The sequence below is a fragment of the Pelodiscus sinensis genome, chromosome 12 (assembly GCF_049634645.1).
Source record: "Pelodiscus sinensis isolate JC-2024 chromosome 12, ASM4963464v1, whole genome shotgun sequence".
NCBI lineage: Eukaryota > Metazoa > Chordata > Testudines > Trionychidae > Pelodiscus > Pelodiscus sinensis.
The window spans coordinates 1,931,103-1,958,714 of record NC_134722.1 but is presented as its reverse complement, the minus strand read 5'-3'; the positions used below and the strand labels follow the sequence as shown (position 1 = coordinate 1,958,714).

Here is a 27,612-nt window from a genome sequence, read left to right as displayed (position 1 = left end):
TGAGGCATGCAGCAGATGTTTCAATGGGTGAGAGAGGGAGCTGTTTGTCGTGGCACAAGACTTGGTAAGTTATGGTTGATTCAAAGTAACTTGGGCTGACTAATAGGGCTGGTGGTCACTGGGTGAACCTTTGTCACTGATCTTCTGGTTTTCTTTCCTCCCTTTGTCCCATTGGCTAATTGCCTTTCCAAAAGCTATCAACAGAGCATCTGGTATGGTCCCACCAAGTTAGAGAAGAGGCATTATGCAAAGTTCTCCCTGAAATGCTGAGAGTTCCCTCCCTGGCCTCGGCAAATCTTCCTTCATTGATGCTGTAAAAATAACTTTGTGGGAAAGCTGCTGTGGCAAAGCAGACTGCTCCAGGGTGTGTTCTTGGCTATGTGGCTAGGAAAAAGCCTGTGCTTAGTCAGTCACCTAGACAAGTTAAACCATAGGTGTTTCATACTGTTACAGCACGGTCCTTGTTATGCAGACACACTGTTTGCCTTTGCTACAACTCTTTCTTCGTAGCTGTGTTTATAGTACAGAGCCTTGGGCTCTCACTCAGAAGCTCACTTACTCACTGTGTCGTCAGAGGGGTTTTAGTGTATGCCAGGGGTGTCCAAACTTTTTTCAAAGAGGGCCAGATTTGATGAAGTGAACATGCGTGAGGGCCAACCATTTTGCCTGACATGCTTTGAACCATTAAAATTAAATGCAAATTAACTATTTTATGCAAAGTTCATTGCAAACGGCATATTTTTCATTTCGTCACATGGATGACAAATCTAAACAGGTGTTAAATCACTCTGCCTTTCATATCTGAAGGCCAGATGAAAAAAAATCCAGGAAGCTGAAATATATGTCAGGAACATTGTAAAGTACATTACATATTATTGGTAATAAAGGTTGTCTGTCAACTTTTAAGTTAAAAAAATATGAACAGGAACATAACACCAAGTATACATGTTGTCCAAATATATTTATAACTGATTTAGACCAACTGACATTAACTGAGATTTTACAATGTATTCATCTCAATACATATGGATTCGTTGGGGGCCATAAAAGATAGATATTGCCAAATTACCTGTGGGGCCATATTAAACCAGAACACGGGCCGCAATTGGCCCGCGGGCCGGACTTTGGACATGCCTGGTGTATGCTTTTTCTCTCCTGGTTAGAATTCTGTGTTCACTTGAGATGGCACCATGCTCTCGATATTTCCATCCGGATAGTTCATGGATTTGTAGGGCCAGAAAGGACCACTGATTTGGGGCTGTTTTCATGTCCCCAGTGAAATACATATTCATATTAGGAAAACAGGCTGCTAGGTTGTAGCCAGTTCCCTGACTTCAACAGCTTGAGCTCTTGAATGGTAACCAAATGCTCAGTTTTGTCCCCACTGGATTGCAGGCTCCAACTGTTACAGGGCAGCAGCAGCAGCCCCGGCTGTCAGAGGTGTGTTGGCTTTTTCCTTTTCTGTAAATAAGATGTGAAATGCTGTGAAGCATCCTTCCTCAAACACCAAATTCATCTGCAGGGTCAGAATCCATACCTGGCTTACAGTTGGGGTCCAGGTGTGATCCAGACTCATTAGCTGACCTGAGCAGGGCACAAACAAGACATTCTGTCCTGTCCTGAGAGGGATGACCCTTTCAAACCGTGATTCCTATCTGGGCACCTTACTTCTGCTCCAGTCTCTCTGAAAATACATGATCCAGCTCTTGAAAATGGTGGTGACAAGCTCTTGGACTCTGCTCCTTCCTCTCCAAGAACTGGTCATGTTACACTGCCTTTTCTTGATCCTCTTTGGCTCACTTGTAGCTAGGAGGAGAGCTGCAATGTTGGAAGCACTAGGTTTCCAGGCGGAGAGGAGACGGTCAGTTGCTAAGGGTAACCCTTCTCCAATGTGGGTTTTCAGTGATCAGATTCCATTCTAGGCCTTTATAGAATGTCAGCATACGCCAAGATGTTTAAAATGTTTCCTTTGAGTTCTAAGCAGCCTTGGTTGGCCTTTTCTGTAAATACGCCTGGCTTATCCTGAATGAGGGTTGAGCTGTGTTTGGCACAGTCAGATGTGAAGTTCGGGCTGTGCACATGTTTTGCTGCCATGGTCATAGCAGCTTTTGGGGTTATCTGATCAGATGAGTTTCACTCAAATCATTGAAGGCTCAGCTGCTCGTAGATTTTCCTTTCCAAAGAGTCAAGACTTTAGCCCTTCCTTGAATGTTAGGTTGGGGCATAAATGGCCCACCTGTGTTCTACCATGTGGTGTATTCTTTGGTGATAGTTAACTTCCTAACTGTATTGAGTGAGTTGCTTGGAACAAAGATTAGGGATGTTAAATTGCAATTAATTAACTAATCAAAGAGTTAGTTGATTAGTCTATAAGAAGTCCCACTTTCACATTTGAAATGTACAAGAGCCCAAGTAGGGTCTCTTGTACATTTCAAAGTTGGCCTCCACTGCGCCCCACCCCCTCCCACAGAGCTGGGGGAAACTGGCTTTTAAGTCGGCTCCCTCCAGCACCTCCTTCTCTCCCCCCCCTCCCCCCCGCTGCCTCATTATGATAGAGGCAGCAAGGGGGGGAAGCAGCTAGTCAACTGGTGTGTCGACTATCCAAGAAGCTTTTGCTTATCAGATAGTTGACTAATCGATTAGTCTCTTACATCCCTAACAAAGATACCAACATCCACATCTGGTGGCCAGCTGTGTAGCAGGCCCCTTTGTGGAGTGTTGTATTAGTGCTTCACCTCGCAGCACTCACCCATCCCCAGCAGGGAGGGGAAGATTAAGGTGCATGGGGCTGTGTAATCCTGGGATAAGCTCTCTGCCGGCCTGCAGGAGGCTAATATTAACTCTAGTTTACTGCCCTCAGCAAGGGCAAGCTTCTCTTCACAGCATGGATCTCAGTCCAGCTCTGCTGCACAGCTGAACCGACCCCACTGAAACAGAACTGACAAAAGGGAGCAGGTGTAACCTGGTTATCTGAACTATAGACCAGTGAGCTTTTTCTGCATGGGTGTGGCTCTTTTTCCATCCTAACATTCAACACTTACGGCTCAGCAGCCTCTGGATATGAAGCCTGGGTCCCAGGGAGGTGAGCAGAGCTAACCATGTCTCAAGCAGAGACCTGATTCAGCAGTGGAGCTGGCTGCATTAATGCTGCTTTGTACCCCGCTATAGCCCCTGGTACTACTTTGGCTGCGTAGGCAGGTGCTAAAACGTTACCTCTTGGAACGCAGCTTGGGCCATGACCAAATGCCAAGTTCTGATCCAGCACTGCCAGAGCCCGGCTTTGTCTGACACTGGCTCGGGGTGATGTGTTAGAGCCCGGGAATCAGGGAGCAGTAATGCAGAGTGGATGCTGCCTTCGTCAGAAGTCTGCCCGTACCATGCCATTCAAACCAAGTTTGGACTAGTCGGAAGGCTCTGGGCCCTGTTTTCGAAGAGCTCCCCTTCTGTCTGGGCAGACTCCAGAGAGATGGAAGGGGCCTTGCCTTAATGTCCCCTTTGCTGGAGAGAGCAGTATCTGCTGAACTCAATTCAGCAGTGTCACATCTTGCTTTGAGCTCATGGCCTGACTTGGTGACTGAGGGCCCCCCATCTCGTGGTCCCAAGGCTGACGGAGGCTCCTGACAACTTGTTGCACTGTGCGCGTGATAGGGGAAAGGTGGGGGAGTTCAAATTTCTGACAGTGAGAGGAAAAAGAGGTGGCGTGGCTGATCATGCTAGTCAGGACTAACAGCAATACTTGGACTGGAATGGTGTGGGAGCTATTTCCAAAGGGTTGGGTGGGAAGGATGGGTGAAGCAGCATGAGCAATCATGCAGAAAACTCTTGCAAGGTTGGAGACCTCCTAGATGCTGGGTAAGGCTAGTATGAAGTAGATGCAGGGGTAGGCCAGGACACAGAAAGGCTAATGGATTTGTCAATGAGGCAGGGGTTCTGAATCGGAGATTTCTTAATTCCTCTCGGGGGTTGGCTTTGGCTGCTGCAAAACTCATTGCACAGAGTATTGCCTGTAAGCAGCATGCCCCAAACCCAGAGGTCTCCTTGTTTGCTGGTGTTTGTTATAAAACTCCATTTTTGAGACATTTGAAACTTGATCACTTTGAATGAGACTGAAACTTGGCCAGCAGGCTTAAGCTGAGAGGTGAGATAATCTATTAATCAGCTTTGCCAGGTTGGGATCACTTGCTTTTAATGAGCATAAAAAAGAAACTGCTCTGCAATGGCATTTTCTCCTACATCCCCCAAGCAAAGATTTAGCTTTAAAACTATAAGGTTGCCTCCTGCAGCTTCCTGCGGGAAATGGGATCTGAAAAGCTGTAGCATCTTCATTCATATATGGCGTGTGTGTGTGTTAGTCTCTAAGGTGTCGTAAACTACTCGTTTTTAAAGTTACAGTCTAACACAGCTACTCCTCTGAGACTTTAAAAGGCAAAAACAAATTTAAAACCTAATGCGTAACACTTCGTAACATGAATGACAGGTGAGCCTGGTATTGGATCTTTCTGTATTGACTGTTGCACAGTTCCAGCAAAATGCCAAAGCCTAAAAGTCAGCGCATCAGACTGTCTGGCTAATGTGCCGGTAGTTTAGACTCACAACTAGTGGAATCAGCTGGCTGCACAGCACCCGTGTAATCCCTCTGCTGTTTCTCTCTCAGCCCCTCTGCTGGTTTGTCATCACAACACATTGTCTTTGCTTTCTGTGTCCCATCTTCGCATGGGTTGTTGCATTCCTCTAGCTGCTTTTGGTTATGTTCTTATCTGACATGATTGGGATACTCAGCTGGATCAGACCCAGATTAAAGTCAGATCAAAAGAGTCATCCAATTCTCATTTTTCAGGACATAAACTCAAGAAGGGTAGGGTGCTGGAACCACTTACAGTTAGCTTGCAAGCCTTTGTCAGCAGCTCTTGTGTGGATATTGGCGTTTCAAAGGAGCATGTGTAGCCAGCAGTACATGCGTTGTGTGCATTTGTGGCTCAGGTTACTTTGAGGGCCCAGTGTAAGGGTTTTGATGCTCATTTCTGTGCTATGGCAATTCTCTGGGACAATAACCATCAGAAACAAATGGTGAGCAGAAACCTCTGTTGAATGGGGCTGAGTAAGTAAGGCAGGCGTTGCTGTAATGCTGATTTCTGTCCTGTTTGTGTTCAGGAGAGATGTAAAGGGAGGACTATCCCCAAAAATGTAGTGGGCAAATACCCCCTTGTGGCAGAGTCTGTGGGAAAGCCACGCTCATTACTGAAACCCTCAACTTCTAAACAAAGCAAATTGTTCTGCCTCAGAGGCTCTGAATGCCTGCGTGCCCTGTTTTAGGTTAGCAGTGCACATTGTCTATTGTGTGTGTGTTTCATTGGGGCAGGATGGCATATTGTTTGGGGGCTTAATGGTGCTGTCATGAATTGGATTGGAAATATTTGCCAGGGAGAGGACTAAGACTCTGAGGGCCTTTCAGATTATTTTCCCCAAGCTGTAGAAAGTTTTAGTTTATAGTGGGCTATAACTAGTTTGCTTTCTTTTCTTCTCTACTCTCTGCTGGCTTGTAGTTCATTACAGTTATTGTGTTCAGCTTTGTCCCCTTTCTTAGGGAAGACGTAAAATTAGGATTTACTGTCAGCTGCCTGTTTTCAGGGTCTAGTTCCTCCGATTCTCTGCTTGCAAACATGTCTGATGCCCAGCTGCTGCAAAGCTAGGGCATTTAAAATGTGAAAGCTAAGATGTTTTCCCTCTTTCCTTGCCTTTTAGGTGGGCCTGGGAGGATGAGATTTTTAAGTGCTGATTTTCATCATACTCACACAAACCAGCAAAAGCTAATTGGCATCAATTACTGAAATTTACAGATAGGCAAAGTAAGAAAAATGCTGCTTGAAAACATAAAAAATGCAGACTTCGGGTATTTTGGCTTGTGAGGTTGTTCATTTGTATTTTAATAGTTCTGAGGCTTTAACTTGTTGAATATCATCGACTGTTGTTACATTTCCCACTGCTGTGAACATTCAAATAGATAAAAATGCTTAAATAAACATTGATGTTGTTGGTCAGTTATTTAAAAACAAAATAATTCTGCCAAGCCTACTTGCATCAAAAACATCCATGCCTTTCCAGAGCTGCCAAGGTCAGTGGTTCTCTGAAGGGCTGAGGGGAGAGAGCATGTGCAGAGCTACATAGGGGAGCTTGTCATGTTAGGACCTAATCCTTTATCTGTTGAAATCTCAGTGGGCGGTTGCCGTCGAGTTCAGTGAGCCCAGGACTAGGCCCTCCATCAAGTCTCTCAGAGTAGCTGTTAAACAGGAACCACTGCAAGACTTGCCTCTCGGGATGCCAGCTAATGTTGGCTTCAAAGGAGCTGCCATGTGAAGGGCCGGCGTTCAGTGCGGCTCATCTGTCCGCAAATTATTACTGATGGGGATGTAGAAAGGAAAAAAAGGCCCAGGACTCGTGAGGAGACTCGTGCAGGTCTGATTTGCCCCTAGAAGCTCTGGTGAGAACTTACACGTGGCGTTCAAAGCCAGGGTAAGCACTCCCTTAATAGTGTCTCATTTGTCTGAGGGACTGAGAACCGTAGGAACAGGCCATGCATGGAAGAACAGGCCATTTGAGTAGGGTTCCTAATTTTGGACCCTTAGAGGTAGGACAATATTTTCTAACTTTAATTCAGGTCTAGATGTGTCCATCCTGTGGAGGCCAGATAGGTGGATGCACACTATGCCTCTGTTCACGCAGAGGTCTAACTGGCCAAGAAAACAAACTGCTTCTTCCAGCTTTGGAAAGAGCTCTGACTTCTTCCATTCAGTCTTGGGACATCCCTTCACTGTCTCGGCTGGAGGATTTGGGCAGGGTCTTTTGAGGACATAACACAAGCTTCCAGTTTCTGATGAGCAGAGCAGCATGAGGCTGCATTGAAAAGGGCTCCACCAGTGTTGACCACAATGTTGTCTTGTGTTGAGGTGTCATAATTATTCTTATCAAAACAGGCTTTGCATTTTAAACTAACAGAGGAGGAAGAAGAATCTGTAGATAGTGAATTGAGCTGATTTGTTTCTGGTCACAGTGCCCTTTAAAATTTTAAACTAGATCTCATCCTTGTGCACCTCATTTGTATTCCTAGATAGGCAGAGGAAAGAGGTGTCCTGCCCTCTCCACTTCCTACAGCAGTGACTACGGCTGGCAGAAAGCTGGCAGAGACTTCAAGCTCTGGTCCTAGCTGTGTAGCTAGTGGCTTCCCCTCAGTCAGGGACTTGACTTCCTTTAAACCTTCAGTAGCAAATGTACAGCTTGATTTTTTTTTAATTAAAATTATTTTAAAAGACTATAGTAAATTGAGGCCTTAAATTAGGTTGTTACAATTTAAGGTTTAATACAGGTTGAACCTCTCTTGTCCAGCACCCTCCGGACCTGACCAGTGCCAAACCAGAGCATTTCCTGAACCACAAGAGGTCAATCTTGTCTAGCAGCATGACCAACACTTCCACAGCTTACTAGGCTCTGAGAAGACATTGAGGGGTACGTTGGAGCTAAAGAACAGCACAGACCCCTGACAGCCAGGACTGGTGGCTGTGAACAAACTTTATGGGACCTCGGGAAACTTGGCCACACCCATGCTAAGTGGACGTTCAGCACACTAAAATCATGCCGGGCCACGGATGTTGTTGGACCAGAGTGTGCCAGATTAGAAAGGTTCAACCTGTATTTAATTTAAATAGGTTTATTTTTAAAAGAAAAATCCGATTTAAATGCATCCATTTAATCCAATCTGTTTTAATCCACCCATATTCACAGGGCATCTTTGCCCCCAAGTGTTCGGCAGGGGAGTGGCCTTGTCTGTCCTAGGGGAATCTTTTGAAAATCTTTTCCCCTTGCACTACTCCCCCCTCCCCCCCCCCCCCCCCCCCCGGAGCCACCACCATTGGAAGCCCTACTGCAGACAGTCCACCTGTTGCTCACACCTTTTCAACTGTTTTCAATGCCTGCTGGGAGCAAGTCTCAGCCATTTGCTAGCACTGGTTCTGCTGGACTGCCCTTAGCAACACTGAGGGATCTTTCCAAAATGCCCTCAGTGTAGGCGAGGCTAGTGTGAGTCTGTTAGCCTGCTCGGAAAGTGCTCCTTCTCACTGTACTCATTAGTCATGTCTTCTGGGGGTTGTACAAATGGCTCCCCTCTCTCCCTTCCACTGCTGACGCCAGAGAAGCCTTTGGGACTGTGCCAACTTGGCTAGAAACCCCCCAGTGTGACAGAATCCTGGCAGCTGAGAGCGCAGATCCTAGGCTACTGGTGAAGCGTCAAAAGCTGTGGAAACTTGGAGAGAGTCATCTTTTTGCAGGCATGACTACAGATGAGCTCCAGGATGGGATGGCAGTTGACCCCTTGGTCCTATCCATTGTGCTGGTTTATATTCTCTTTCCTACTTCAGTTCCGTGCCTTGTGCTGCCAGTAAGTGGGGATGAACTGTCTGGTCCCTCCGCCCTCCTGAGGGCGCAACTTGTAGGGGGAGATGATGCATCTGAACTTGATCTGAAGAGCCCTTGTTTTGAATGTGGAGGAGTTTCTCCAGGTCTGAGAATTCTTCTCTGCCCTTAGTATTGATGATGGCCTTTTCTAGAAAGTCCTGGTTGCTCCCCTTCCCTCTTTGAACAACTCGGGGTGGATCTCTGCTATTTCACTCCAGTAGGGCTAAAACGGCAAGCGCCAATTAACCAACCAGCCATTGCCTCTTGCTCTTTGAGTGCAGTTGTCTGACAGGGAGTGGAGGGAGCCAGGAGGCTACCTGCTATGTAGATTCTATCTCCGGCTTTCCTGATGCTTCTAATCTCTTGGAAATGAAGTCCCAGTCCACACCTCTGAGTCTTTGTGGCGCAGCATGTTTTTATAATGTTCTTCTCTGCACCATTCCCTGTCTGCACCGCTGGAGTCAGCTCTCCCTCCCTCCTTGTCTTGTGATCTATATAGAGCAGAGGGAGCACATGCCAGGGAAAGAACCATCCACCAGTATAACGTGGTGCAGAATGCGTTGTAGAGAAGAGCTGGACTGGGTGGCAGCTGGCAGCAATGTGGAGCGATTCCCCAATTGGGGTAGTAACTCGTGGTGGTCTGTTTCCCACTGACAACACAGCACGCTGTTCCCCACCTTTCAGTAGGCATTTCCTTTTTTCCCCAGCAGGGATAAAGGATAATCTACTCACTCCACGCAGAGCATGTCCTCTGCACTGTCATTCGCTGGTTTGGCGGAGCTGTCTGAGCCCTTTGTGACACAGGTTCTAACACCAGTGGGATTTGGTTCAGGTTTCTGTGTAATGACGCCGTTGAGATTTTGAAGGCTTTTCTGGAGGCTTTGCTCATCTAGCCGCATTCTGCACATTTTTGTGCTCTGGACAGGTGCCAGGGGCTTCTCGCGATCAGTTTGGCCTGAAACGCAAGGCCTAGCTGTTCATAGCCAGCATGGCGGGAGTTAGCTGGCCACAGCCTCAAAGAGCAGGCTTAGATGCCTCCTGCTTGAAACTAGTTTGTTCAGGTTTGAGCCTGAAGTCTGACTCTGAGAAGGGAGGGATGGCCAGAGAATTGGAGCAGGGCAAAGTAAATTCCTACGATCAGCTTGGGGAGGGACTGAAATTGTGCCCCAGGTCCACTCCTGTGCTGGCCAGTTTGGGGTGTCTTCTGGAAGTTGCATTTACAGAGTTTGGTTTGGATGCTGGCTGGCAGCCCCGGGAAGTGCTGACCCACTCCTGAGGGATGGAAGAGCACCAGCGAGGGATTGATGGAGTGCTAATTGTGCTGTGGAAGGCAGTTAGTGGTTTCTGGGAACCAGCTGGTGAAAGCTTTGTGGCTATAATAAATAACCAGCCTTATGTCTCAAGCTAGATGGTTAGCGCTCACTCAGCCCGGACAGGATCGTGGCTCAGCACACAGGCTGGGGCAGAGCGAGCCGCCTTGCTTCAGAGAGCCTGGCCGCTGGGAAATGCAGGGATGACACTGAGGGGAAGCTGGGTCTGTACTGCTCTTTGCCTTGCATTAGCAGGAGGGGATGGTCTTGCAGAATAGCTAATTCTAGAGCACGCTGTTCCATGGCACATCAGAAGCGACCCTTGCATTAGTCTGTGTAGCCCCATGCAGTGTGACTGTGGGTATGCCTATGGGGACGCTTGGTTTGTGGCACACTGGGGTGTGAAGTGGATTTGTGCTAGCCTGCGAAGAGCTATTTGTCCATCTGGACCCTGGAGTAGGCACATCAGAGCTCACTCGGGGGACTTTGAGGGTGTGGCAGGGCAGTGCTGGTACATTTCTACCCTGCCTTGCCAAAGTGTTCACACAGGCTGTGAGACCGTCGTGAGACTAGTCCCATTCTGAATCCATTTGCCGCAGAAATTCACGTCTGGTTAGAAAGTTGCCAGAGGGTTTGACCCTTACAGGAGCCGTGATGTACAACAGTCTATTCAGAAGCACAAAAATAGTAACTAAAAAGTCCTTGCATTCCGGAGAATGTCTTGGCAGCCACCCCTGTGTCACCAATGCTAGCACCCTCTTCAAAAGAAGCAGGCAGCTTGATGTGTGCAGTCATTTTCCAGAACGCTTGGAATTTAGGTGTGAGCCCTACATGAGGCTTTGTGCAGCTTCTCTGGGTCCGGGAAGCTTCTGAGACAGAGAAAGAAGGAGATGATTTTAGAAGTCCAATAAACTCCAGAATTCAGTAACCTCTTCAGCCTCGGAGACACACTCCTCCTTGTAACAAACCAAGCAGTTAATACCAAAGAGCTGCATTTCCCTCACGCAGGTTTTTTGTGCCCTAACTCAGCTGTCTGGACACTGTTCTCATTCTCAGCAGGGTGAGTTTCCTGTGGCTTTTAAGAATCTAAACTACGCCATTGTTTAAATGTCACGTTCTTTGCAGAACCCAACTTCAGAGAATATCTTATACAGGGTAAGGGGAATGCTGGAGTCATGGCAGCCCCGTAGTTCCACAGCCTGCATTTGCTTTGGAACGTACAACATGTGTTTTCCTCACCCCAGCTCCCCCTCCCCAGTTTGGAGGGTGTTTAATGCGCAGCTTGCAGGGATGAGAGGCTGAGAATTAAAGGTACAGGCAGCTTCCAGTTAGAAAGCAGGTTTTTGATCATTCTCTCAAGTTTTATTGAAAATAAACTTACGTGCCTGGCAGATTCCAAGTGGGTTCTTGTACCGGCCTAGTTCTCCTAGGGATCCTGCAAGGCAAATTGGAAAAGGGGTTTGGGTCACAAGAGGGGTCCAGAACTGAGTGGATTCATTTATTGAGATGTTTCCTGCTCAGAATTCGGAGGGGGAACTCAAACGTGTTCTGATTGGTGGGGCTTGCAAGGCCATTCACTTTCAATGCTGGAGCGGATCAATTCCTAAACTGCGAGGCAGCTGTGGCCAGAACCCTATTGGTGTTGAGGAAAATCAGAAAGCTGAAAGGGAAAAAATGGAGGCGCATGGAGCCCATTGTTTATCACAGACACAGCTTCAGAGGCCTTTGCCGTTGTCTCTGGATCAAACAACTAGATGATGGCAGACCTGGCCGTTGTTGGTGTTTGCAAGCATAAGCATAGCCCTGTGCTTCCTCCCAAAGGAAATTAACTTGCAGACACCCTGACTAATCAGTGCGGGGAACAGAATGGGGGCATACAGCTCCTGGAAGTGAGCAAATGGGTAAATCCCCGTGATAGAGGGCGACGTGAAGGTGACATGCAGGAAGTTGGGCCAGGAGCCCCTTGTGTGCAATGCGCTCTGCCTACACAAGCTGTTGAGTGTACAACACCCCAGCCTGTTGCTCTTGGTGAGGATTGGTTGGGTAGCTGTAAGTATAGGAACTTCTTTTTGCTAGATTAGACTAGGTGCCCTCAGGGGAGGCTCTGGACCTCAAAGCAGCTTCTTTCTTCCTGTAGCCACATGAGGGGTTTGGGTGTGCATTGGCTCCTCTTGGGGAACCCTGTGCCAGCCACCTGTGCACAAGCTTCTCCTAGAAGTCCACCCCCTGTATGAGCCGTGAACAATTCCTATTTTGGGTGCCGCTTGGGAAGCGCCATCTGGCTGGATGGTGAGCCAGCGACCCCAGCCCTGGCTGCTCCAGCAAACGCCCGGGTTCTAGCCCCTCTCAGGCAGGCTGTAGTTCTTGCATGCCCTGAGTGCTACAGTGCTTCCATTTGCTATAAGGAGGACTGGAGCTCAGAGGGTAAGGGACTTTCCTGAGGTCCAGAGCAAGCCAGCGTTAGAACCCACGTCTCCAGGCCCCTGCGTGTTCCCAGACTGTGGCTCCAGGAGCTGGCTGGTACTTTCTTCACTCAACTAGTGTTCCAGCTGGCGAGGTCAGGCAGTGGTAGGGCCTCGGGTCAGTGCTGTAGCTGATGGTGACATCACCAAGTGTCAGGCTGTAGCGTGTGCCTGCAGGAGCATCTACTCGAGAAGTGGCCTGACCTGTCTGTACAGAGATGGGCCCCACTGCCATATTATCTGAGCAACTCAGTTCTTACTCTCTCTCTGCTCACGCACCCTGGGCAGCAGGGCAGGGCTGTTCTCTCCACTCTGCTGCTGGGGGGCTGAGGATATATGTGGCCGAGCAGGGAACTGACTAGAGTCTAGGCTAATGCCTGGAGCACTGGGCCCCCATCTCTGGCAAGTGCATGCAGGAGTTGTAGGGGAAAGGAAGAATTGCAAGTGCCATAAAACACTTTCTGTGTCTGATAAACCTCTGATTTCAATATCCAGAGACCACTGCTGAGATGGAGGAGGTGTCAGGCCTGAGGCCATGGATGAAGGGAGCAGAGCACTGGAACTGGTTTTACAGAGGCTAGACAGCAGCAATCTGATTTAATCTAAGACGAGCAAGTCCTTTCCTGGCCTCATGGTGTGCCTAGAGCCTGTCACCCCAGTGCTGAGGACACCTCCCTGTGGAAATAATGAATGAATGTTTACTCTTTCCCACCCTGCTGCCAGGCAGCTGAGAGCCTGTAGAAAAACAGAGGTGTGAAGCTACATCTTCACGGTAGACCATGCCCTGAGGCCTGCTTGGCGAGTCTCCCTCCACTGGCAGGCAGTGCCCTCACAGTGAGTTGCAGACCACTGCTCCCTGCTTGCTTGTTGGGGAAGTCAGCATGCTGCTCTGGGCCTCACCTTTCTGCACAGGAGCACGCAGTGTTTTGCGCACACACCCCTTCCAAAGCAGCCCAGGTGCTAACGCGCTGTCCTCTCCCACCTCTGTTCTTAGTGAAGTTCATGCGGGAAGTGACTCCCTACATCAAGAAGCCATCGCTGGTGTCCGACCTTCCATGGGACGGGTCGGCTCCCCAGTCACCGAGCCTGAGTGGAAGTGAGGACTCTGGCTCACCGAAGCACTACAATGGCGCCAAGGACAGGAAAGTGATCCCTCTGAAAATGTGTTTTGTAGCCAGGAACTTGAGCATGCCGGACCTGGAGAACAGGTGAGCTGGAGCCTAGGGATGCCGAGACCATGGGGCACAGCAGGCTGCTCTGGGCGTTTTGGGGTAGTGCGGGACGTGCGAGGGGAGAAACGATTCCTTTTTGACTGCTTTGCAATGTGTGAAGGCGTCTGGGAGGCTTTTTAAAAGCTGCTTTTCCTGCTTGGCTTCTTGCTGGATGTCAGGAATGTGTCTGGCAGCTATTGGGAGGCCAGAGCACTGGAACAGGAATGTCCTAGGCAGGAGTCGGAGTCTGAGAGCTTTTCTCCCAGGTGCCCTAGGAGCTGGAATTAAATGGGAGCTTGCAAAGAAAACCAGCGTTTGATCCTTCCTGCTCTTCACTTGCGAGCCCTCGTGTTGTCACAGTCCTGCTAAATCTGAATCCTCCAGCAAACACAGGCGAATGAGACACCAACCAGGAACCACACCAGACTTTGGCTGTGTGTCAGGAAAGGGCACAGATGTTTCTCTCCTTGGCAGGCCCCCTTGCATGAGAGACCCCATGGTATGAGCTTTGTACCTTCACGCAGCCGGGGAAAGCTGTCCTGTTTGCCTGTGATGCACTAGGACCCCAGCAGCGGAAATGCCTGTGCAGCTGCCCTTGTAGCAGCAGCCATGGGACTTGCTAATGCTGCCTTGAGCCAGCTGGGAAGCTGGTGGCCTGATTGCTTTGGTGCTTCCCAACATTCAAGGTAATAGACCAGCTGCTGGTTGGTTCTCAGGTAACTTCACCCCCTTGGGTAGAGGCTAGAGCTAGGAGTCCGGAGACATTCATTCTAACCCTGGCTCCAGTTCAGACACCCCCGACTAAGGATGTGAAATATCGGTTAATGGAATAGTCGAGTAACCTCATGAGTTCTTAGCGGTTAGTCGACTATTCTATAGTCCCCGGGGCGGGGCCGGCAGCCAGTGCGCTCCAGCCCCACTCCCGAGGAGCCCCCTGCCACTCTGCGCTAGGGATGTAAGTGTAGCAGATTAACTGATAAGCAAAAGCGTATAGGTTAATGCTACAGGCTACATGCGTTTCCCCTCCCCCCACCAGTACATTGTGTAGCGGGCTGGCCAGCAGCCTGGCTCAGTCCCGGCTCGCTCTGGATCCAGGAGCTCAGACACACATCCCAGGCTGCCACCCCACGCTGCTGCCTTTGTATCAGAGGCAGCAGCACAGGGCGACAGGCAGCCGGTCCCAAGGGAGCCAGTTCTTGCAGTCAACCAGCCCAGTCCTGGAGAGCTGAGCTCCTCAGCTAGAAGGTGTTGTCATTTCCCGTAAGGTCCCTGGCAGTTTCAGCAAGATCTAGCCATGTGGATTTCCTTCCCAAGCATTCAGTGAGGAGTGAGTTCCACCCCAGAAGTAGCTGTTTTATAGGTGGGCGTGGTTATTCCTTCCCTGCCACTAGAGGGGCTTGGGAGCCTGAGCTAGGGCACAAGACCCAAGTGGCTTGAAGGTGCTGTGCAAGTGGCAGGCTCCCTGTGGCTGTGTGAGCTTGTACCTGGGGTCCCTGACACCGTTAGAGCGCCGCTGTGCCCCAGCTTGTGGAGCTGAATGACACACACAGGGCGGGGATATGAGGGGAGCAGCATGGCCCATGGCTACAGCAGCCATGTGTGCACAGACCCTTGTGCCGCTTGTTTGGTCACAGGAGCTCCATCTTCAGGGTGTTTGTATCAGCCCCTCCGCCTGCAGCCCGGTTACTTGTGATGCCTGTGTGTTTAGCGCTGGGGCTAGCAGAGGAAGTGTCCTCTCCGGGTGGCTGGCTGGATATCCACAGGATGCCTGGATAATGTGCGTGTTGAACCCTGTCCATGGAGGAGCTGCCTGGCCGCCTGCCACACGCACGCTTCCGCGGAAATGGCAGTTCCTCCGCTGGTCCGTGTTCCCAGCATCGGCTTCCAGCCGGCTCTGGAGAGGATGCTCGGGCTTGGCTAAGCAGCAGAAGATGGACTAAAGGAGGCTTAGGGTGGGGACAGCTGTGCCTCGGGCCAATCTCCTGATTCACTCATCACGTCGGAACTGCAGCTTGCAGGAAATTCTCCGTGGTTTGGCTGCCAGCCAGCTCTCTCCACTCCGCGCCCCTCCTCCCCCCAGGCCTCAGCCAGAGCGGGCTGGCTGCTGCGTAGGGCAGGCAGTGTTTGCATTTTGCTGTGTTGCTGGGGCCAAAGGCTGCAGCCCAGGGAAGGATGCAAACCCCCTCGTTTGAATCACTTTTTTGGCACGGTAGCCTTCTAAACCAGAGTTGAGGTGGACTTGGACTGAACCTCCCCTAGGCCTTCCCTGCGCCCTGTCTCACGCCTGTTTGGGGGGTACTGCATGTGGTCGTGACAGTGACAGTGAGTGGTGGTCAGTCAGATGCTATTGGTGGTCTGGTTGGGGGGAAGGTGGTTGTGCTTATTTTGATTCTCTGCTCCTTGCTGAGGGCTGACGTGAAATGTCCCACCTAACCCCCAGTCCCAGAGTAGCTGTGCCTTCCTGCTGAAGAGAGAGTTGAGGACTGGGCGGTGCACAGCTGTCTTGCGGGGTCAGAGTTAACCTGTTGTGCGGGCTCTAGTTCATCTCTGCAGATTCTTTTGGGCGCACGTGGAAGGTTTTCTTCACCCACCTGACTTTTCTTTACTTCCAACGTTAGTGTCCAAGCAGAGGCGGTCCGGAGCCAGGTTCACAGCCTGTGGGGGCCGGCTCTAACATGGAGGCGGGCAAACAAGCATTCTTGCTTGGCAGTACTTGCTGTGCCAGGCTGGGCTCTGCTGCTTGGAACTTGCTTCTCTCCTCTGTGTGCTGCTGAGCGTTTGGATGGACTCCCCCTCTGCCCAGGAGGTGGCTGGGCCCTGCCCAGCAGAGTGGGGTTGCGTTGCTGTGCTCCGAGAACTGGGTTTGTCATTAGAGGGAGGAAATGACACACATCACTTCCCCTTGCTCTTGCTGTATCTGGTTACCTAAACAAAGCCGCCCTCTGAGGGCTAGGGACCAGGGAGATGCTGACAGGCTCTTGCTGATGGGGAAGTTGCTATAGCTAGAAAACTCTCGATCTTCAGGAGGTTACGCTGCCGCAGGGCCGGTTGCCTGCTTTCTGGGCTATTGCAGGACCAGTCTGTCTGAGCCAGCCCATTCTGGGAAACAAGGCTTTTGTCCCAAAGCCCTCCTTTTCCCGGGCTCAGACTTCCACTTTCTGCTGCTCTGCTGTGGCCTGGGGGACCTGTAGACCTGGCTCCCCAGAGTTGGTGGCAGAGTCCTAGCTTGATGACGAGGCATCAGAAAAGATGTCCTCCAGGTGGGCAGGGCCTTACCAGCCCTCCCCCAGGACACTGTGCATGTTAACGACCTGGCAGTGTGCCAGGAAATTAGTTGTATTTTTAGCCTGCTGTGGTTCCCACCTGGCCTACCTAGAAATCCTTCCTGTGGCTTTTAATCAGAGGCTTCAGGGACATTGTCGAGCTGCTGAGCTTTGCTGAGTGCTCACTTCCTAGGCACCCTCTCTGCTTCCCACCTTATTTGGGGAATCCCAGGAGGGAGTTCACCAGGAATTCCTTAAGTGCAGATTTTTGTCACTTCCTTGCTGATGGTGTTTGCCTTAGCCCAGCAAAGGGGGAGAAGCCTAGTTAATCAGGCTACAGAGCATTCCCACTCTGGGGGGTGCAGGGTCATTTCCTTTTACTGTCCCATGCTCTTCAGACCCCTGTGCCGGGAGTCTGCCTCCCACTCAGCTCTTGGGAACAGCCAGGGCCAAGCTGCAGGGCTTTTGCAGTGCACAGGCTGCCTATTTCAGGGCTCGCCCTCCGTGCTCTCACAAGAAGATTTTGGCCACAAAAAGTTTGACTTGATGGTTTTGCCTCGCCAGCCTCTGTCCTGGCGCAGGGTTGGTCTGCAGTGGAAATGACTTAAGGGTTCCGGCTGGCACATCCTTGTCTGAACAAGGCAGGATCTCCCTCTCCCTCCCCTAGGTAGTGGGGAGGGTGACATCTTTCTGCCCGAGTCTTCTGCCTTATTGCTTCAAGCTGCACAACATGGCCATGCTCCCATGTGATAGTGGAACCTGTGAAAGGGCCACAGCGGCTTCAGGGCTGGCAAGAAGGGCCAGGAGAGCAGCGTCTCCTTAGAATGCCCGTGGGAGGGACTTGCTGGAAGTTGGCGTGGGTGGGTAAGAGCTAACTGCCCTTAAGTCCTGTGCAGACGGAGCGAGAGCTCTTCTGCAGAGCAATATGCTCCCGAGATTGACCTCCCTGGCGTAAGAGGAGCCACCCTTTCTGGTGCTGCTGGAGCTGGTGCCGACCGTGCTGCTCATGGCATTTTCGCCACCATGTCCTAATGCTGGGAGGTTTGCATGGGCCTCTTGGCCCCGTCAGTGCTGAGAATGGCCTGTTGTAACTTGGGGAGAATTCAGTGTTGGAGTAAATAAGAGCTAAATGATGGCTTTATTTGCTCTTAGAGAGTCAGCAAGCAATCCAGTCTGCACTGCAGTGGAAAGGCAAGTGATGCACACTGCTCTCCCGAAGGGCTTGGTGCCAAAATGCCTCCCGGGTAGTGCGTGTGGGATGAGCAGCGTAGTTCAAGGGTACAGCTGTGCATCAATAAAAACACGGCACAGAATCCTATGTTTCTGTAAAGGGAAATCGTATCTCACCAGTCTACTAGAATTCGCTGAGGGGGTCAACAAGCATGCGGACAAAGGGATCCAGTGGATATAGTGTACTTAGATTTCCAGAAAGCCTTTGACAAGGTCCCACAGGCTCTCAAGCAAAGTGAGCTGCCATGGGATAGGAGGGAAGGGCCTCTCATTGATTCATAACTGGTTCAAAGACCGCAAACAAAGGGTAGGAATAAATACTCAGTTTACAGAATGGAAAGAGGCAACTACTGATGATCCCCTGGGGTCTGTACTGAGACCAAGCCTATTCAACCTATTCATAAACGATCTGGAGAGAGGAGTAAACAGCGAGGTGGCAAATTTTGCAGATAAGAAAACTGCTCAAGATAGTTAAGTCCAAAGCAGACTGAAGAGTTTCAAAAGGATCTCACAAAATGAGGTGACTGGGCAAGAAAATAGCAAATGAAATTGAAAGTTGATAAATGCAAAGTGATGCATATTTGGAAACATAATCCCGACTATACATGTAAAATGATGAAGACTAAACTAGCTCTCACCTCTGAAGAGAGAGATCTTAGAATCATTGTGGATAGTTCTTTGAAACCATCCACTCAGTGTGCAGCAGCAGTCAGAAAAGCAAGCGACGTTAGGGACCATTCAAAAAGGGAAAGAGAATAAGACAAAATGGACAAAATCCATGGTACAAGTTCACCTAGAATGCTGCATGCAGATGTGGTTGCCCCATCTCAAAAAGGTTTAGAGAAGGGCAACAAAAATGAGTAGTAGTATGGAATAGTTTTCGTATGAGAGACTAAGACTGGGACTTTTCAGCTTAGAAAAGAGAGGACCGAGGAGGGATGTGTTCGAGGTCTATAATTAATAGGCAGCAAGTTTAAAACAAACCAAAGGAAGTTTTTCTTCACTCAGCGCATAGTCAATCTGTGGAACTCCTTGCCAGAGGATGTGGTGAAGGCCAGGACTTTAACAGGGTTCAGAAAAGAGCTAGATATTCATGGAGGTTAGGTCCCAGAACCTCTCGAGGAGGCCAGCCTGTGAGGAGCTGTAGGACCAGAGGGCTGGACGCAGACAAAAGCAGCACAGGGTCCTGTGGCACAGGCAGGTGGGAGGGGCAGTGAGTTGTGCTTGGGTTCCCATCGGGACCAGAATGAACTGCTTTTGGCCTGTGTGGAGAATGCTAATCCCGTTGCACAGCCCCCGCTCATCCAGCTGGAAATAAGCTGCTGCTGCAAAAGGCTTTTGTCACGCTGTGTCTGCAGTCGGCTTCCCCCAAGGAGCAGCGCGCGCTCTGTCTCCACTAGCCGGGCCCAATGTACTTAAGCGCGCGACTCCGTTGTGTTAAGAAGCGGGTAAGCAGCTCGCCGTTGGGTGGTTTTTGTGCACCTTCCACTTCACTGAATCGCTCGTCTCAGGACAATCTCGTCCCTGGAGCTGCTTGTTGAGGTGACTGCCCCCAGGCCCGGGAGACTTCTGGATTTGATGGCAGTCTGACCGTCACTCTGGATTGCGCACGTGCCCCCTGATCCAAGGACGTAACTGCTGAAAGAGGACAGTCGGTGTTCGCTGCGGGTGGGAATGGTTGGCTTGCAGAGCGCTCCTATCACGTCGGGCGTCAAGAGCATCCTGAGCAGATGTGTCAGCACTTTGGCAGGGCTAGTCGGCTCTGGTTTCCATAGCTATGAGCGACGGGCAGAGGGAGTGAGGGGCATGTGTGCTGCACCTGCATTCCAGGGAGCGGAGAGATGCCAGCTTGCCCTTTGGCATCGATTTCTCCAGCAGCCTGTGCCTGGGCAAGCGGCTGAGTAACCTGGTGGGATCTGAGCTGTTGCGGGGGCAGGCCTGCAGGATCCTGGGTGCCTTTGCTGCCACCATCGCCCTGCGAATGGCTGGCAGACTCTGGGCCCATGCTCGCTCGCTTCCTTTGTGCTCTCTCCTTGCGTCAGCCCTGGCACGCCTGCCAGCTGAGGTTAGAAAGCTCTGCCGTTTGTCATCAGTGGCACAGCGGCTCAGCCGGCTGACTGATCCACAAGGCACCCCCTACCCTAGCAGAGGGAGGATCGGAACTGCCTCTGGGGCTGCACTGGGCAGATGCGAGGGCGCGGTCTGGAAACTCCTCAGACTTCATCACAGGGACCATGTGCATGCTGCCCAGGCTGCTCACCACTGACCCCAGCCAGGGGCTTCCCCCCAAAAAGCGGAGCATTTCCCAAGGTGTAGGGAATGTCTGCTGTGGGGCTCCCTCTGCACCTCGCAGCCTAGCTCTGTCTCTTCCCATTCAGGTTGATAGAGCTGCACTCTCCGGACAGCAGAAACACCCTGATCCTGCGGTGCAAAGACACAGTGACCGCGCACTCCTGGTTCACGGCCATCCACACCAACATCACGGCCCTTCTGCCACAGGTGCTGGCCGAGCTCAACGCCATGTTGGGCGCCAACTGTGCCGCCGGAAGCAGCAAGGAGGTCAAACACATCGCTTGGCTGGCGGAGCAGGTATGCTGGGATAAGGTCAGGCATGGGGGACCTCTGTCCTATCTGGCTGGAACGCCCTTTTACAGGTGTGGCAGCAGTGCCGTCGAGCACTCTGCAAGGAGATTAGCTGCTCGGGCAGTTGCTAGATTCAGCCCTTTGGTAGTGGCTCGTGTGCGTTCCGTTTTCTCCACTCATCCCTGTGAGCAAAGAACCCAACTCGGCCATGGACTCCAGCGGCAGGGAGGGGTTTGTGCCAATCCAGTTTTGAAAATGTAACTTCTCCTTCCCCAAACCATCCTGAGCCCGCCAGTGTTTTCAGCACTCGCTCTCATCGCTACCCGGCAGGCCACAGCTCCCGTAATTCCTCCCCTCCTCTGGAGAGTGGCCTCAGACCCACCCTTCAGAGGCATGTGCTGTGGCCTTTGGGGACAGGGCTGTAACCTCCACACCGGCTTCCCGTGCCTGTTGTGGATGGTTTGTGTGCAGGGCTTGTCTGTTCTGACTCTCAGCAGTGTCCGGGCAAATCCAATCTTATTCCCAGCCACACATGGATGATGCTGGAGTCAGCCGGCAGCTTTGCATGCACAAGGGGCTCCAGGATCTCCTGACTGTCTGTCCTCTCTGCTCCTGGGTAATTCGCTTCCCCTTTAGTCAAAATGTCACCAGACACTCTTCCTCTTTGCATAAAGGCACTGTGCGTATGCAGCTGTCTTGCAGGCTCCATGTGCAATAAAACACGGGGGAGTTTGCTCCAGGTGCCAGTTTCACACGATCCTAGGTTGGTAGGGCTTTCTAGCTCCTGATGCCCAGGTGTCTGGCCTCATTGTGCATGCACCCCTTGAGTAACTCGCTGGCCGGAAAGGGATGGCAGTGCCATAATCTTAATAGGGTGCAGGATGGCCTAGTGGTTACAGCAGAGACCTGGGAGGAGTTCCTTTCTTGATAATATTTCCAATAGAACTGTGACCTGTCACTGAGTCACGTGGCTGTGAGAAATCGAATGCTCGGCCCATCTAGCAGTGGGGCTGAGAGAACCCCCGGCGCTAGGAAAGGTCACTTGCTTCCAGTGACGTGCTTTGAAACCCTTCAGTACAGGGCAAAGCATCACTGTGAGTAGGAAGACCTGGGAAAGCTGAGGCCATTCCTCATGGGCCGGCGAGCAGGGCAAGTCGAGTTGATGGAAAATCTGGCCCGGCAGTCTTGTGAAGTCGCTAGGGTTTTCTCGAGGTCCCATGCCTGGTGCACAGCCGGGTTCCTAGCTGTCACTATGCAGTTGGGCCCTGGAGCGTGCAGGACAGGCTACATGCTGCACCTCTCTGATCTTGACACCCTCTTGCGTTTCACTGAGCCGGCGCGACCTTCCTGGGGCCGAGTTCCATTTCCCATTAGACACGTTAAGGCTTTGGCAGCTCCAGGCTTCCTAGAGTGGCCGGTAGCGCCTGCTTCATGCAGCTAAGAGGAGGAAAAGGTGTATCTGTGGGGCTGGAATGTCCTGTTTTATTTAAGCCAGTCACTTGACATCAGCTGTTGGAAGCGTGGTCTAGTGGCTAGAGCACATGGCCAAGAGTCAGGTCTGGAATCTGCTCAAGGTCTGCCACAGACTCCCCACAGCTTTGGGCAAGTCAGACACTTTGTCCCCACTTCCCTGTCTGACACAAGGACGCTGACCGAGCTCCCAGGCTCTGCAAACGTTAGCTCCCAGTGTAAATACCAAGCATTGAACTCCTCCTGCGCAGCACAAAAATAACCACCTGGCAGAGCTAACGGGCTGCACGCTGGGCATAGAGCAGAGAGCCCAGCCATGGGAACGGTCTCCCTCAAGGCATCGGGCAGGGGAGTGTGTTAACAGCTAGAGGAAGATGGGCCTGTCTCCCTCCGTTCCTGTGGGCTGTAACATCAGGTCGAGTGCATTGTGCTCGCTGTCCTGCTGCTGCCCAGGGAAGGGCGGGATGGCTCTAGCAGGGGAATCGGCCACTCCAGGAGCATTTATACAGCACTTTCTGTTCTGGGCTGGCCAGATGCACAGCAAGCTGGGCGCTCTCCCCTCTGGGCTATGTCCTGTCCTGTCACCTGACCCCATGAGCCTGGGAGCTGGCACACGCCTGGCGCAGCTTTCTGCTAGGCTACCGTCTGTAGGCCTGGCCTCTCCCAGTGTCAGTGTAACCTGTGTCCAGCGGTGCCCCCAGGGAAGGATGTGTGGGGCAGGTGCTGCGTGTCGCCCAGCCACTGGGGGGTTAGACATCAAGTCCTGGACTAGCCCTTACAGGAACTCGCTGCTCCCGAAGTTGGTAGTTTAACCTTGACCTTGTAAGTGTTTTCTTGGCCTGGTACGAGCTGGGCTGTGGCCATGCTGAGCATAGGATCTCCTGGATGGCTGGGCCAGCGCCCTGCTGCTGTTCTCCGATGATGAGCTAACACGCTCCCAAGTAAGGATGTTGGGAAGTGGGTAACTGACTAATCAGGTGGCTGATACAATTTGTATGTCCTTGGCCCCAGAGTACAGCCTGTGGGTATTCCCACGTGAGGCCCCTTTCCCCCCGTGGGTAACACGCTGCTTGGAATGCCTGGGAACAGCTCTCCGGACTTCTTGCAGGCTAGGCTGGATGGAGGGAGACAGCAGTGGCGGCCCATCCTCATGGCTATGACAGAGAAGGACTTGCTGCTCTACGATTGTATGCCCTGGACAAGAGACGCGTGGGCATCGCCCTGCCACAGCTACCCTCTTGTTGCTACCAGGTAGGATGAAGCCTCCAGGTTTCTTTGTCAAACTGAGCCCTGCCCTGTTTTTCCGGCTTAGTTCTCCCACCGGCTGGAGCTGCAGCTTCTCAGGGGAGACTGAGGCACGGAGTTGGACCGTGACTTCCCCAGTGTCATGTAGAGCCAGCATCAGACCTCTGGCCTCTGCCCAGTCCTCAGCCTGCTCGACCACAGCTCCAGCCTGGGCACTCCTGGGAGAACGTGGCTTGGTTCCTTGGCTGTCCTTGTCTTGCTGCTGCTAGGCCTCTCAGCAGCGCCTCACCCGGCTGCTGGGGCATGTGAGCACCTGGCTGCCTCCTGTGCTGGGACTGAGGTGAAAGCCAGTGCATGTGGGTCGCTGCTGGCGGGACGGGGCCTAGGATGTGAGCCTTGTCGCTCCCCGAGCGGTATCATCGGGCACGGCTTGGGCGCCTCTTCCCTTCCCCTGCAGCGTGGAACCTCTTCCGTTGCATTGACAAGATTTCCTTGGCATAGGACAACGTCCACCTGCCAAGCCCCACTGTCCCGGGAGGGGGCCCACCTGCAGCGCTGCTATTGGGTTGGATTCCCGGTCCAAGGGGGACAGGTGGGACCTGTCACTGCCCCTGCACGGTCTGCAGACGGTTCTTGTGATTGGCCAGCGACAGGCTGGGGGAGGGCGTCCCAAAGCTAGTGGCTTTTCCCGGCCCCCTCGCTCGCTCAGCCATGCAGCCTCTGAGCCCATTGCTCTGGTTCTTTCCCTAGTGCTGCCAGCAGCTGATGAGCCAGCATGTGTGCCCAGCCCTCCCGGGAGCCGCCAGCCAGCCAGGCGTTGGGAATTGGCGGGGGGAGTTGTGCAGGAGGGGCGGTTAATAGCCGGTTGTGTGGAGTGCTCACCTGAAGGAGCAGACAGACTAGCAGTAGGCACTCGAACCCTAATACGGGCTGCAAGCGCTCCTGCGTGCTCCCACAGAGCCTGTCTGCAAACTACGCTGCAGGGCCGTGAGCACTGAGAGTCCGTGCCTCGCGGTTCCCCGTCCCCACGGAGCCAGCCCCGGAGCCCTGCGCGGGCCAAGGCAGCCAGTACAAAGCTCTGGCTATGGGGCCTACCATGACCGGCCAGCGCTCGCCTTCCGATCGGGCCACCCCGCGTCGGGATCCCCGGGAGGAGCTGGCAAGCCAGGCTCTGGGGACGCCAGTCTTGGCTGCACAAAGCATGTGCCCTGCTGGAGCCCAAGCCAAGCTTTGGCCTTTCTGGAGCCTCGGGCGTGGTGACTGCCTGCCAGCTCCTCCCACGGCGAGCCGCGAGGCAGGGCGCCAGCGCGTTCTCTGCCCAGGCCCACGCCTGCATTGCAGCCTCCAGACCAGGTGTGGTGGTCCTGGCGCAGAGTGCTCAGCCGGGCTCCCCTGACACGGGAGGGGCTGCAGGCTTTTGCCATGGTGAGATGGGCCTGCTGACCGGGCTGCAGCGAGGGGGGCAATTGCCCCAGAGCCCAGCAATTCAAAGGGGCCCAGGCTCCCTGTGGCGGTGGCCCTTTCAGCCACTGCTGGAGCGCTCTGGGTGGCTGCTAGGACAACTTGGGGAGGCCGGGGCTTCGTGCCGTTCCCTCCGGGGCCTGTGATAGCTGCAGGGGGAGGGTGCACCACGGTCCAGGTGACATGAGGGCTGGCTGCCCTGGCTTCCGCCTGCTGTCCCACCCCCTTCTGCGGCGTGGAGCCGGCCCCACACATGCACCTTGCCCAAGACCCCATGGAGGCTGTCGGCTCCCCTGCGGGGAGATGTCTGCTTGCATCTTGTACAGCTTCTTGGGTGCTGGGAGAGGCCCTTAGATACTTGCCTCTTAACTTCTAGCCCTGTCTCCCTGCAAGTCCTTCTGCCTTTGTCGCTCCTGCGGCCAGAGCCCGCCTTACAGGGAGCTCGAGGGGCTGTCCTGCTGCCAGAGAAAAGGTCCAGCCTGCGTGAGCAGGCTCCGTGGGGCCGTGGTGTCGTGTCCAGGTCTGCTGCTCAAGCCTCCCTGTGCTGCTCCTGCAGCCAGACTGGATCCTGTTCCTTGCCAAGCCCTCGGCAGCCAGAACCATAGGAGACAGCATTCCTCTGGCCTTAGCGTTTCTATAGCATCTGGCTCGAGGCCTCCCGGTTCCCACTCAGCATCTGCAGGCTCAGGGCACCTCGCCCATCGTCTCACGTGGCTGCTCAGTTTGTGGCCTGTCTGCTCCTCCAAGCGGGGCTGTGTCCTCTGGGAGGTGGGAGAGCCCCCCAGCCCAGAGCACTGTGTGTGCACCTTTGCCAGCCTGCTGCCCTCGCTGCTGGTGTAAGGGAGAGTCCCGGGCACAGCTCTGGTGCTGCCCTCCTCCCTGGGCGCTGCCTCCTAAGCGGAGAGTTCAGGCCTCGGCTGCGTCCAATGTGCCGCTCAACCTGCTCCCTGGTCATGCTGACCACTCCCTCATGGCCTGCCAGCCTGCTCCCTGCACTGGGACGCAGCCGTGTCCCTGGCTGGCAGCTCCCTGGCCACTGTGCACTCCAGTAACACCCCTCTTGCTCTCCCATCTGATCCACAGGCTGGTTCACTCTGGCTCCGGGCACAGATCGCCTTCTCTGGGATCCGAGCTCACCTTTGCAACGCGGACGGGCTCGCGCCAGGGCGTTGAAATGCACGTTTTCAGGGTGGAGACGCATCGGGACCTCTCCTCCTGGACCAGGATGCTAGTTCAGGGCTGCCATGCTGCTGCCGAGCTGATAAAGGAGGTGTCCCTAGGTATGCTGGCTGGCAGCTTGTTGCGGGCAGCAGGCACCCCGCCCTCCCCCCCCCCCAGCTGCTCAACTGGCGAGAAGTTGGGTGATCGCGTACCTTCTGGGCTGGGGTCTGAGCAGCGCGCTCTAGCTGCACAGTCAGGCCGGGGGGCTTGGATGGGGCTGCCCAGCATTGAGACGCATACGAGAGCTATGGGACGTGGTTCAGAATTAAGACTCATAAGGAGGAGCACAAGAAATATAAGTGCAGGACACTTCACCCTAATGCGCCCAGTCTGTTCACGCTCTACTTCCATGCCCAGCGTCTCCTCAGCGACTGGGACAGAGCCGCAGGAGGTCCTGGTGGGGCCCTGCGAACCGCACCGAGCGCTGGGCCTCGGAAGAGGGGCGCCCTCTGCTGTGGTAACTGCGGGACCCTGGCGGCCCAGCTTCTGTGGGTGCCACTTCTGTGCTTTCCTGTGCCTCCTTCCATGGGAGGGCCTGAGTGCTTGTTTTCCCTGAGAAGGGGCCAGCGTTCCCCCCCACCCCCCAAGGGAAGCCAGGGAGAGGAGAGATGATAGGGCCAAAGCTCACACCTAACTGGCTGGTGGAGCAGCCTCGGCAAAAGGAAGCCACTTATCTCTCAGCGCCTTTGTGGAGCCGGCAAGGGGGGGCGGGTTTCCTGAGCTGCAGGAGTGTCTGTGCTCAGGCAGATAGGCCTGCGTGGCAGCTTTTACCCCTCTGGGATCTCGCTGTTGAGTCCATCTCCCCACCAGCCGCGGGGCCGGGACCACAGTGTGTTTGGTAGGGTGCGTGATTCTGCAAGATGCTTCTGGCTGGCAGCTGGGGGCTGAGCACCGGGCAGCCAGCTTTGTTTCTTCATTTGGAGCACATCAAGCTGCCCCCGTTTGAGAGGGGCTGGGCCTTCCAGCCAGAAGGGCTGCGAACCAGCCTGACCCTGCAGAGTCATGCAGCTGAAGTCCTTCCTGAGCACCTAGCAAAGCCAGTCTCAGCCTGGAGTCTTCCAGCTTTTGGGTAGGAGAGGGCTCACCAGCCAAAAACTAATCTCGGGGGCAGGGCTGGGGAACCTTTTTTGGATCAGGGCTGCTGACCCACAGAAAAATCAGTGGGGGGCTACACAACCGCGAAGAAAAAACCCACCCCAACCGAGAGGGGAAAACAACCACTGGTCTGGTGGCACTCGAGACTAACCGAACCTGTCAATGGGGTCATGAGCTTTCGTGGGCACCGCCCACTTCTTCGGATGCGCTCCGGTTGTGTTAGTCTAGTGCCACCAGACCACCAGCCACCTGTACAGACTCCTCAGCTGCCCCCGAAGCCTGAGAGGGGAAAGACGCTCCTCCCATCCCCCTTGCACACTAGAGCCTGGGGGGCCCAGCCTAGTAGATTTTGTGTGCTCCAGCCCTGCCGTGGGGGGCTGGAGTGCCTGCTTGCACTCCCCAATGCTGGGGGGGGGCCTGAGCCTCAGGGGCTAGATCCAGGCAAGTCGGTTCCTTGCCCCTGCTCGAGGGCAGCTGAGGAGCCAAGGGCGTGGGTCTGTTAGCTGTTGTGTAGAAGCTCCCTCTAGTGTTCAGAAGAGAATAGCGCCCATCCTACAAGCCCTCCTGTGATGGTGTTCGCTGTTAGTTCTGGGCCTCTTGTAGCCCATCTAAGGGA

The 27,612-nt window shown here is 53.2% G+C and overlaps 1 protein-coding gene across 1 annotated transcript in view; it reads left to right on the top strand.

Annotated features, from left to right (window-relative positions):
• SNTB2 (syntrophin beta 2) overlaps positions 1–27,612 on the top strand; it is a 46,325-nt gene that overhangs the window by 7,674 nt on the left and 11,039 nt on the right. The window contains exons 2-5 of the mRNA XM_075939793.1: positions 13,212–13,425; positions 20,300–20,510; positions 23,083–23,225; positions 25,764–25,960. Coding sequence (XP_075795908.1) covers positions 13,212–13,425; positions 20,300–20,510; positions 23,083–23,225; positions 25,764–25,960 — 765 coding nt within the window. The remainder of the gene's footprint in view (positions 1–13,211; positions 13,426–20,299; positions 20,511–23,082; positions 23,226–25,763; positions 25,961–27,612) is intronic.